General features: G+C 38.3%; 1 protein-coding gene across 1 annotated transcript in view; it reads left to right on the top strand.

Moving 5' to 3' along the window:
* Window positions 1-924: 924 nt before the first annotated feature.
* Window positions 925-12766, top strand: part of LOC139720415 (UDP-glucose 4-epimerase-like) — a 33037-nt gene continuing 21195 nt past the window's right edge. The window contains exons 1-2 of the mRNA XM_071631776.1: window positions 925-1080; window positions 10518-10653. Coding sequence (XP_071487877.1) covers window positions 10530-10653 — 124 coding nt within the window. The 5' untranslated portion in view covers window positions 925-1080; window positions 10518-10529. The remainder of the gene's footprint in view (window positions 1081-10517; window positions 10654-12766) is intronic.

Raw genomic sequence — 12766 nt, forward strand, 5'->3', positions numbered from 1 at the left:
ACACCATCAGTGAAAGTTTGAGGAAAATCAGACGATCTGTGCAGTCACTGCTGGATGAGAAGACTACTATAAGTGTATGATGTCACATGCGTACAACCATAAGGAAAATAAAAAGAGAATTTCACAAAACTTTACTTTTTGAATAAAGTGCGCATTTCTTCGACTTGTCACTGACGTATTTTAAGGGTAATACTATTCCCCCTGCCTTCTGAAAGAGAAAAGTCAATTGTTCTTTCGTTATGCGAGAAAAATGGAAATACATTGTAAGTTGAATTTTCTTTAGTCTTTCTTTTATCGTTGTGCACAATCATGTGCATTACAAGCTATAGTAGTCTTCTCGTCCAGTCATGACTGAGCAGAAACTTCAAAAATTCATAATTTTTGAACGGATTGTCCGATTTTCCTCAAACTCTCACTAATGTGTTCTACTAATATTGCTGCATTCACTAAATCCAAATGTCTATGAAGGTGAACTTGTCCTTTAATGAAGCGTAAAAAAAAATATATCAGGCAAGATTTGCATGTTATCAAGATAAACTAAAAAATTAATGTTAAAATATTAATCATAAAAGGAAAACAGCAAAACGTATTTACAGCGAGAATATTTGACAACTTATATGTTGGTCAATTTCTCTTTTGTATATGAGTGATTACACGTGCCTAAAAAAACAGACTACGCTACGGTGACCTGTGATGTGTAGCCTGTGACCCACGAACTGCAAACACATGTGTAACCCGTAGTGTGTGGGTGACACGTAGCCACGTTGCATTGCACCCATCATACCGGGCTAGCTAGGCTGCGTTCACCGTATCGTAGTGTCTCCCCATGCACTGGTACAATACCCACTCGTCGTACGCGTACTGCTATGCGATCGGCGATACTTCGGCCTTTCGACTGACTCGCCATACCATCCGAACATTCACCGGTGAGCTAGAGGTATCAGCCCTGCGGTCTCGCTATATCAGCGAATTTACACATTTAACTTACCCAACCCGACCGCTACTTGTGCTGGACAGGAACCACATCACGCTGTCAGCTTTTGTTATTTTTTTCGTCATAATTAACCTCGTAGAAGGCATGTGAGTATGGCCATGGGAGTCTCTCTCACCCTCTCTCTCTGTGGCCTGTGTGGGTTCTCTATCAGTGCTATACTTGCCAGACAGCCTCGGCAACCAAGCCCAAGGGTCTCCGGCCCGGTGCAGTGGGATCCGGGTTGGTTGCGGGTTCTACAATTTTTGTAGGTCTTGTTCTACTTCCATGTTCTTGCGTTTGCTCCGTCATTTACCTGTTCTCTACGGGAATCTATGGTGGCCTGTAAAAGTCTGAGGGGATTTCAGAATTCATTGTAGAATAGGTTAAGTTACGTCAATTTGAAATGTAGAACTCTAGACTAGTGGCATGTTATTGTTAGTAAACAGAGTTTCTATAGATCTAGAGTTTAACGTTAGACCCTAACAACAATAGTTAGGTTATTCTAACGTAGTCTAATTAGTCATTGGAGTTTTAAATTCATTGTCATTCAGTGTAGTATTAACTAAACTGCAGTGTAATGTTAGCGAGTAGACAGTTATTAAACCGGTAGTTACGGTGGTAGTTACTGTAAAAGTGTAATGTCAAAATAAACTGATTGATAAACAGATTAGTCAGCAATTATTGAACAAACCTGAATGAATATGGCTAGGCCTAGGGCCTAATACTAAAGAGTGAAACATGATTAGGTTCCTAATCAGCTAATGCTGAAACATGATTTTGTTTTGTCTCAGTAAAACTACAGTACAAGTCACTGATGGTCACTTGCATTAATTGTACAACAAGTCAGTGCTCACACTCTTGTCTTCTCTTCAGTCATTTGTGACCTGCCACAACAAAAGGATCTGAAAGTTGCTGACGGCTGAGCTGAGAAAATTGAGTTTGAAGTCAGATCATCAAAATCGGTCAAAACCATAGAATTTCTCTTTTTGGCATACAATTTTGTAGTGTAATGTTTCATCTGTCTGCTGCTGAAATTTCGAAGCTAACATTAAAGGACAAGTTCACCTTCATAAACATAAGGATTGAGAGAATGTAGCAATATTAGTAGAACACATCAGTGAAAGTTTGAGGAAAATCAGACAATCCGTTCAAAAATTATGAATTTTTGAAGTTTTTGTGCAGTCACCGCTGGATGAGAAGACTACTGCAGTGTATGTCACATGAGTACAACAATAGATCTATACTGTAAGGAAAATATAACGAGAGTTTCACAAAATTTCATCTTTTGAAAAAAATACACATTCCCCTGACTCGTTACTGACATATTGTATGCTATGGGTTTATTCCCCCTGCCTTATAACCCTATTTTAACTGGGGGGAGGGTCAATTTGACCCCCCACCCCTCAACATTTTGTGCCACGATTCCGCGACGCGTAAAGATTGGGCCATGTCATTTCGTGACTTTTCATTGAAGTCTCCCGCATATTTTGAGACCGAATTTGCAACGTCCGGGTACACCGTTCCGAAGTTACATTTGTACATTTAATTTGCATAATATGCATGTCCACCCAAAAACAGCTCAAATTCACGATATCGTGTGCAAGTCCAATGTAAATTGTGTTTTTTTGTTAAATTGATATAAATTTGATTATTTTCACTTTTAATCATCAAAATTAATCAATTCATATGTAGATCGGCTTTAAAAAGTCCCTGCAACAAAATTTGATGAAAAAACAATAAAAAACAAAAGGTCAACAAACAATAGAATACTTAAGAAATTTAAAAATCAATAAAAACAAAAAATTGATTTTGATTGCATTCTATTTTTTTCTGCAAGGAAATTGATGTGTCTCAAGGAATTCTCAAACAAGAATTTAGCAATCCTTCAGTCTTTTTAATGGAGTTACAGGTGAAAATACAAATATCATGCATTAATTACATAACTAGTCAATGTACCTGTGGAGTGCTGAATCAGCCGAAGTGGGGCATGGGGGGGGGGGGGGGGGGCTATGATGAAGTTATCCATATGGTACCACAGTATATTTTGTGTGAATATACATCAGTTCAATAAAAATTTGGGTAGCATAGCCCCCCTCTCGGCGCTGGCCAGCAAAATCACTGATGACATTCAAATGACATGTAAAAATTCAGTACATGTCATTTGAATATATACATCAATTTTTTGTCCCACACAAGACAATACAAAAGGTAAGGGACCAGAGTATATTTTGTGTGACGATTATCGGCAAAGTCTCTCCACAAAATATATTCAAACGAACTCGGGTGTCTCTTGAAAGGCTCCTCTTCCTTCCTTTTCGCGGCATTGTTGGTGTATTGGTTGATAGATTGGTGGAGTCTAATGAAATTTGCAATTTAGAGAAATGTCGTGTGACATGGGCTTAAAAGTAGGCCTACAACTGGGAAATCCCCATTGAGGATATTTGTGGGGGAAATATCATACCGAGGTGCCACCGCATGTACCAATGCAGCCAAGGTACATGTAGGAAAAGTAAGAGATCAATATAGCGCCCTCTATCGGGTGTCTGATTATTGCAGCTGACGAAGATTAGAAGTTATTTGAACTTTGACCCTAGTGACCTTGACCTTTCCAAAAATGAACCCCTCAAGGGTAATTTCGCGGTCAACCTGCATCCACCCACTAAGTTTGATGGAGATCGGACCAAGGACCTGGGAGGAGTAGAGGAACAAACAAACAGACAGACAGACAGACAGACAGACAGACAAACGTTGCTCGAATTATAGTATGATTGATATATTAACCCGTTCCATATGGGAACCTGGTGACCTGTGTATTAACTCTTAATGTGCCAGGCCCAAAACCCCTATAAACGTGCCAGAGGTTTTTACCTAATGCCACAACGTTTCGAAACTGGACTGACAATGAAATTTAAAACTGCCATATCTCTGAAACTATTGACTGTTTTGAATTGAGTTCTACACAACATATATCAAGAAATGTTTGTTCTTTCGTGTCGTGTAGTCAGTTTGCCATAATATCTATCTGAACCAGAAATATTGCAGAAATAATTGATACATCAAAAAAGTTATTAGAATTTTTTGTATAGTATGGAAAAAAGAGTCAGTCATATTTTTTCTTCAATAGAATGCTCCCTTGACTCTGTGAGAAAGTTTTAGAGCAACATCTCCTCTTTGGAATGATAACAAAATTGCCTTCTAGAATTGTATGATTCCAAAGATACTAGCAGTTTATTTTGTCTTAGCAATTTCTCTTTCTGCCTCAGCAATTCATTCCCAAATCTGAGTCCTTTAGTCCCAGATCCTGTACTTGAAACTAAAGTAATCGTCCTGGTCCCTGGAAGAGTGTCTTTTGTCCACTTGAGAAGGAAAAGCCTACTAATCCTTCTTTTGTCTAAGCGCTCCGCGGGTGGGGGGGGGGGGGTACTCTATTGAAATCGGCAGGTCTTTGTCCGCGTGCAATTCCTATGCTAGTGTGGGGACAATTAGTGGCGTTCACCAAAACAAAAGGATGAAAGCCTTGACCGACAAACGAAAGCTGACCCTCTTTGAGGGACACAATCAAAGCAGCTTCCTGCAGGACAGCATCCAAGCGGAACAATGCGACTGGAACCACATAGACAGTACACACAGATTCAATAGCATACACACGTGTGGTTTTCCAATGAGACTTTTGATCCATACACATCTCGTAGAGGGTCCGGATGCGCTCGCTGCGGATTTTCCCGACGCAAAAAAAATACATGTAGCTGAAAAATCATGTATTTACTCAAAATTTTCCAATGTAAGCATGCTCATATTTTTAGTGGAAATGATGGCTATGCTAATCAGCTACCACTACATATAATTGGCAGTTTTTTTTTGTGCAACACATTACGGTACTACAAGAACTTAAATGATCAATGCTTTTCTCGCTCTTGTTAGTCGCCGATCGGCGACCATGGCACGTCAGGACTAAGGTCGCCGTTCGGCGACCATGGCACGTTAGTATGGGGATTTCAGATTTTCGTATGGAACGGGTTAAAAATAGAAAATCAATATTTTTATGCCTCCGCCACGAAGTGGTGCCGGAGGCATTATGTTTTCGGGTTGTCCGTCCGTACGTCCGTCCGTCTGCTTTCGTTTACGCGATAACTTGAGTAATATTTACTGGAATTTTACCAAACTTGGTCCAAGTATGAAGTATGATAGGGCAATTATTTGATTAGATTTTGGATGAAATCGGCTAAAGGTCAAAGGTCAAGGTCAAATCATGAAATTGTATCCGTTTACGCGATAACTCAAGACTGGATAGAGCAAATATCACCAAACTTTGTTGTAGGATGATGTATGATGGGACAATTACTTGATTAGTTTTTCAGTGAAATTGGGCAGAGGTCAAAGATCAAAGATCAAGGTCAAATCCTAAAATTTATCTGTTTACGTGATAACTCAAAACTGGATGAAGCAGCTTTCACCAAACTTGGTCCAAGGATGATGTATGATGGGACAATTAGTTGAGTAGGTTTTAGTGACATTGGCAAGAGGTCAAAGGTCAAAAGGTCAAGGTCAAATGCTACAAATGTTGCAATTTCCCCCTATGCAATGCCCAAAGGTATTTTCTTGAAACTTGGTGTGGACATGTACTACTGCGTAAAGATTCTCCAGAGAGAGTTTCATGTCATAAGGTCAATGGTCAAAAGGTAATAGGGTAGGTGAAAATGTTGCAATATCACTTTTCTTGCAAATGGGCAATTCCATGGGGTTGGGACTGAAATTGTGACATACAAGTTGAAAATTCAAGTTGGGTAAATTGAAATTTCCTTTTTCCCCCTGATTTGTTACTCCCATTCTTCAACATATTCCACTAGAAATCTGTTTATTACTTCGCACACTTTCAGTCAGCATGGGTATACAGGTACGGCAAAATACCTATGTTACACGGACTTCATTTGTTGACATCCTTCATCATTTTGTGTTCTGAAATGATAGCAATGAACACATCCACGTTCTTTTCGTCCATAGCACATCAACATGTTATTTAACAGGCGCATGAGATCATTATTAGTAAGATTGTATGTTCTGATGTCAACTGCAAGCCACTTTTATTAACATGTTTTTTTCTACAAACCATTAACAATTTCAATCAAAGGTTTAACTTTTTCATCAAGAGTGATACAATGACAATATTCTTAAAAGCACCACAATTGAAGCAAGTGATTTGTATGGGTATTCAAGTAAAAACATGATTTTATTGTTATAATCAGGGGTTTTCAGACAACAACCTCGCCCACGGTGTACTACCTATGTTACACGGACAGTATGTCTTTGTAACATAGGTACACTTCGACATATCAACTGATTTCCTTTATTGTGGTGTGAGATGTTAAAACCTACACATATAGACTTTATGTATGTTCCCACAAATAACACTATTGTAACAGTTCTTTGGAATTATATCTACTGCACACCTGTGGAACAATACCTATGTTACACAGACTTCAATTCTTTGTAACTCTGATATGAAAGAAGGCAGACTTAATCAGAAGAAGAAGAAAGTGAAGCTTTACACAATTTGACCTAATATACACTAACAACATCATCAACTAGTTGTCAACTAACTAAGAAAACTAATAAAGAGAAATCAGACAAGTCTTTTCCATGTTCTTTGTTTGAAATTAATTTCTGCTCTTTTGTCCAATGTCCATTTAGCCATCGATTTTTGTTTTTCTTCTGTCCATTTTCCCTCTGTGCAGTTTTCTTCTTGTCTAGTTTGTTACATTCGCTCTTCTTGGGTGTTGCTTTGTCGGCTTCCTCTCTGTTTGTGGAGTGCTGTGGATGTGTCCTTTTCACTCTTTCATGTAGTTTAACACGTAGCGGTGGTAGAGGAGGAGTCATGGCAGATTCATCAAAAAACTGAACAAAAGGTGTAAAGAGAAATAGAATAAAAAAATTAAAAGAAAATTTTTGTCGGGGTTGACTATATATTCCTGTTGATGTATCTGTGTGTTTATGAATGGAATTAAATAATTTTAACAATTTTGCTTACATTTCTACCTCTTGGCATACCCATTAGCTAGAGTTCCATGTGTACCTCCCACCAAAATTGAAAAAAAAATGGGTTATGCTTAAAATGATGTAAATAATAATAATAATAATATAGCATGTAAAACATAGGAAAATATCATTTTCATACTCTATGCTAAAAACTTGTTTTCAGATGCAAGCTACACTGTAGGAAGGGCAGGTCGCTGCCCCCAGTGTCCTAGCTAAGGTTAGGGCTAGGGTCAGGGTTACGTCTACGGTTATGGTCCTTAATAGACTCCCAAAATAATACTAGGCCCTATTTTATATTCATCCCCCATCGAAATTGTCGCCCTCTTTTTGAATGATAGTGTAGAGCAATAATAGTCCAATTTTGATTGGGGTTCATAATTTTATTGAAGCCTTTCCTACCCACTACCCACCCAAACTGAATAGGACACTGGCATTTTAGCTTTGAGACTTCACAGTGGGTGAACATGGAATGGAAATGGTGAATCCTTGTGAAATGTTAACAACTTCATCAGAGCATCTAACAGGTCAGTGAAATCTTGGAAGGAAAACATTGACATTTTCGAAGTAAATCTGTTAAAGAGAAAGAATTTCACAGCTCCTAGTTCCCTCAATATCACCAGCAAAATAAGGCAAACTCTATTTCTCTAGTTCAGATGCAGTCTGGACATCTACGTTTTCCAACTAGTATATAGTGATTAATACTAACTCTAGCACGTCTACCTTGGTAGATACCTAATGACAAAAGGGTCCAAAAATTCACAATAATCGGGAGGTAAAACAATTTTATATTGCAGTGAAGATACACTGATATACTTTTGTATGGTTTTCTAAGAGAGGAATATATGCTCCTTTTGCAGAGACCGGCATGGACGGAAAATTTGGCAATCAAAATTATGAACATGAACCTGTAACAAATATCTCAGTATGTGGGACTACAGTATCATCGTCCACAGTATTTTGGCCAGTTCAGAGGTTTAGATGTCGTTTTTTTTCCTCTAATAGAGTTACAGAATATGACAAATGTTATTATTTTCGTAAAATAGCGTAAAAGCTTACCAATTGACATCAGAAACATTAAAACTCCTGTACCTACGTTACATGGACAACGGCATAAAAACAGATCTTGTGCTGTCCAGGTAGGTGTATATTGGCTGTGAGTAGTTTTTCTGCCATTGGGGGAGGACTGCCAGTGACATGAATACGATTGCTGAAGTTAGTAGCTCTTCTTTTTATCGCGAGACGCATCTTTCCTTACCTACGTTACACGAAGAGGCCGGACATCGCACTGAAGTACAGTGATATGTTCCGTATTTTCTCGTTTATTTGGAGGATTTTGATGCTAATTTTTGGATAAGAATACTCCTGACATATAAATCTCATTATAGAAATAAAGTTTCTAATCATATTATGGTTGGAAGTGTATGTAAAACCATGCTATACCTATGTTACAACAAAAATTGCCATGGACATCGTTTGTAACATAGGTATGAGGTTGCTTGAAGATGCTCTGGTGTTCTTATTTTGTTACAAATGTTTATGTGCCTTATAGTCTTTGTAGAAGTCACCTTGCCTCTCTTAATTATGATAGGCATAATGCTGAAAGGTTGTATATTCCTGTTTTACATTGCCATGAAAATGACATATATTTATGTCACAACATAAACCACAAAAAAACCATGGGACATCATTAGTGAAACAGTCATAGACAAAATACATTTGTACACAGGCTTGTTTTTTTTCATCAAATAATTCTTCACACATTTCTCTCCAAGAATAACTGCAAACCACGGACAATTATTTGATAAATTTTTCAGAATATGACTTTTATTCCCTACACAACATGAAAATCTAGAGAAGACCCAACCCCATGGAATGACCCAAATGGTTCAATGTATCTTCATGGAACTTGGTACATACGCATGTACTGACTGGCTGGGATTATCTACTGAATTTAGGGGTCATGGGTCAATAGTCAGGGGTCAAAGGTCAAGGTCAACTCCTCAAAATTTTACTATTTCCCTCACATACTAACTTAATATATATGCAATGCTTGCATTATTAGTTTCAAAACGTAATACATGCATTACCTAATGGAGATTCTCTGGTAAATTTCCAGCCAGAAGGTCAAAGGTTAAGGGTCAAAGGCCAGGTTTCAATGCCCCCCCCCCAAAAAAAAAAAAAAAAATCCATTTTGTACTGTCATTACACTCTTTCTTCATACCTTGGAAATTACTCAATGCATAAACTTATAAAAAGGTCTGTCAGAATTCAAGTAAAAATTCTCAATTCCCCAAATATGTGTACCTGCACTCTTAAGAAAATTAAAGCAAACCCAGTTCAAGACATTTCTGACAAACTTGTCATTTCAATATTTTGCCACTTATGTGAAACTGTCATGGATCACTCATTGTGAAGACATTTTACTATATGCCTATTGGGAGAATCATGCATTATGGCGGAGGCATCAGTCGCCATAGCGACATTTCTAGTTCTAATGTATGACCATGTAATCTTGTAGTTGACATCCTGCTCTATGTTCAGGCAAAATTTTGCGGCGATCGTGCCATTGGCGGCGGAGATCTGAAGGGGGGGGGGGGTCACATTGACCCCGCCCCCAGTAAAAACTTGGTCTCAAATAGCCCAGTTAAAATAGGGTCAAGGAAGAGGCAAGTCAAGTGCTCTTTTATTATGTGAAAAAAGTGAAAATATGTTGAATTTTTCTTTACATGAACGTGTCCGAAGATTTGGATTTAGCGCTGCATCTAGAGTCCGCCCCTAAAACAATGAGGGAGTGATCTTATTGGTCAGTGCGTGTCATCCTGGTTACTGATTGGGCATGGGTAGATCCTGGTGCTAAGCTTGATAGTGAATGAACATCGCAGAGGTTGCTACAATGTATTAAAGCAGACCTATTGTCAAGAGGTGAAAACTGTCTTTAATACCTGTCCTTGATCACAATTGGCGTCAGAAGGGAAACTTTGAAGCTGTTTTTCTCAAAACGCTGATTTCTTAGACCACAAGACATGCTCTCATAAAATCATCCATGTCTCCACAACCAAGTACGTTTATGAGTTGTGTTATGATGAAATTGAGAGTAAGGGGATAATGTCATGCCTTTTTAAGAAAATTGACCTCCCCTGACTTTTGGATCCTTTTGTTGTAGCGGGTCACATATTATTATTAACGTACAGAGTATGTTGCCCTTGTTCACTACCACACAGGAGGCATGAATGAGGTAATGGTATAATCTTTACAGGTGGTTGAATTCGGAATCGGGATTATCTTTAATAGGGCGTACTGCTTGCTTGCACTCACTGGTAAAAGTGAGAACTGTACTTAGAAATGAAACAAAGGTACAAGTCTTGCACTCACACATACATGTGTACCAGCCAATCAGTAAGTAGAGTAGAGTATTATGTACAGCATTAAGACTCACAACTTTTGGGAGGAAGGTCAGGATCAATTACTAGTTTTTAACTTCCCTTTTTCTTTTTCATCCTTTTGATAGCAGCATCTCACCAGAATGGCAAAACCAGTTGTTCTCGTGATTGGTGGAGCTGGCTATATTGGCAGCCATGTCATCGTGGAAGTCGTTGCCAAGGGATACCATCCTGTCGTCATCGACAACTTCTCAAACAGTGTCAAAGGTATCCGTGAACAGTATTTGTTGTTTGTTCTTGTGGTGAACACTGCATTGTATAATTTGCAATGTGTCCATAACTGATAAGTCTACAAAGCCTTTCAAAAAATTGCAGAGAAAGTGTAAGATTTTAAGATTTTAGTGGCCCGAACGGGATGCCAGAGAAAAATGGTGAAGTGTTGACCCATGAGAAAAATTTGCGAAATCAACAATTTGCAAAAATATTGCCTCCCATGGAACAAATGCATTGAATATTATCTCAAAGGGGGGAAATCTGTAATCTTTTTTTCTTGAAAAAGGGTAAAACTTTCCCATTCCCCAAATGCCTTCTCTATCGGGAATTCAGCCAAGCTCACAAAGTTATCATAAGACACACTGTAGGACTCTTTGCAATTTGCCAAATGTTCACAAAGTATAAGTGACTTACTAGTATTCAGTTGACACAATGTGCAATATATTGCCTGTTCAAAGTGAGCTGAGGAATAGTGATAGAAATAAAAAGGGAACCCTCTTGATATTTACTCATTTTAATATAATCTTTCTTTTTTTTAAGGTGTTTACAATGTAGTATTAACCAAACTAAATTTTGGATCGTGGTTACTTTCAAAGAGTAAGTTTAATTCTAGTTACCTCCAGAGTATGATGCATCCAAATTCATCATTCTGTGTTTGAATTAAAAAAGTTTTGATAGAGTTTTTGATAGAATTGACCAGTCTCGACTGTCAGTTCAACTTGACTTTTTCTGTGTATATTGTTTGAGTAAAACTTGGTTAAAATGAAAAAAACAACAACAACATACCTTTACCGTACGATTAAACTTTAATGTTTCCATGTGTAGAGAAGATCCAAAAATCCAAGGATAATATAATGAAAGAAGAATTAAGTTTTTTGACTAGTAGTATATAACAGGCCATGGTTTCATCACCCATCAGAGGATGCACTTCAGTGCAAGCCATTCTGTCATTTCTCCATTTATGACGTAAATTGCAGGTGCTGTTCGTTATTCCGAAGGTTCGCTATTCCGAAGGGTCGTTATACCGAAGAGTCGTTAATCCGAAACACACAAATTCCCTATACTGGGAGGTTCGTTAATCCGAAAATGAAAAAGGGTTCTTTAATCCGAACATTTGTGGCATTATTCCGAAGGTTCGCTATTCCGAAGATTCGTTAATCCGAAAATGAAATTCGGAACAATGAACCTTCGGAATAACGAATCTTCGGACTAAAGAGCCTTCGGAATAACGAACCTTCGGAATAACGAGCTGTAACCTAAATTGCAATAGCACTGTACAAATTAATCCAGATGTTGGTTTTTTATTTTTGACGCATTAGCCACAGTTATTCACCCAAGCTATGAATCCGCCCAAATTTGTATGTATCGTCACACATGCATACACACACACACACACAAAGGGAGGAATGTGGATTCATGCCAACTCTCTTGGGCATAATAATATGAAGAATATCCTGGGTTGGGAACATTTTTGCTTTTTTAATTTTGTATCTAAGTGACGATATGTGTATCCTGCAATTGATTTTATTTGTTTGCTTGTGTCATCGTTGATTCATTTTACTCTGTGGTCATATTGTACTCTTCAAATTTACAACTGCATGTATTGACATTTAATGGGAAGAACAAAAAAGATTCTGCATAGTAACCAGGGCTGCCAACTCTCACGCATTGAGCGTGAGACTCACGCAATTCAACCAATTTTGACTGTCTCACTCTGATAAACGAAATCTCACGCTAAACCCCCTAAATGGACTGTACATGACTACAAAAATAAATATATCTCTAAATTCTCTGATATTCCAAATATCGATATGCCCAAGCCCAAAATGTCGAGATTTTCCAGCGCGGGTGTAAAGCTTAACCAATAATAATCGTTTTCGGTTCGCGCGCAAAGACGAGCTATTGGATTACGATTGGCTTCTACCTATACCACGTGAGCGTAGCGTGTACTTTTGGCAAATTACAGTACATATTGTATGGCTATGACGTGTGCTTTACATCGCTTTACATACACTGACTGTGTACGTAGTACGTACGTACGTACGTACGGCCGCACAGCAGGCCGCCAGGTGCTAGCCAGCGAGGTTGCTCCGCTCCCTCGTAGTGT

Source organism: Diadema antillarum, unplaced genomic scaffold (assembly GCF_040938485.1).
Source record: "Diadema antillarum isolate AM-2024a unplaced genomic scaffold, OU_Dant_1.0 scf00000128, whole genome shotgun sequence".
NCBI classification, from domain to species: domain Eukaryota; kingdom Metazoa; phylum Echinodermata; class Echinoidea; order Diadematoida; family Diadematidae; genus Diadema; species Diadema antillarum.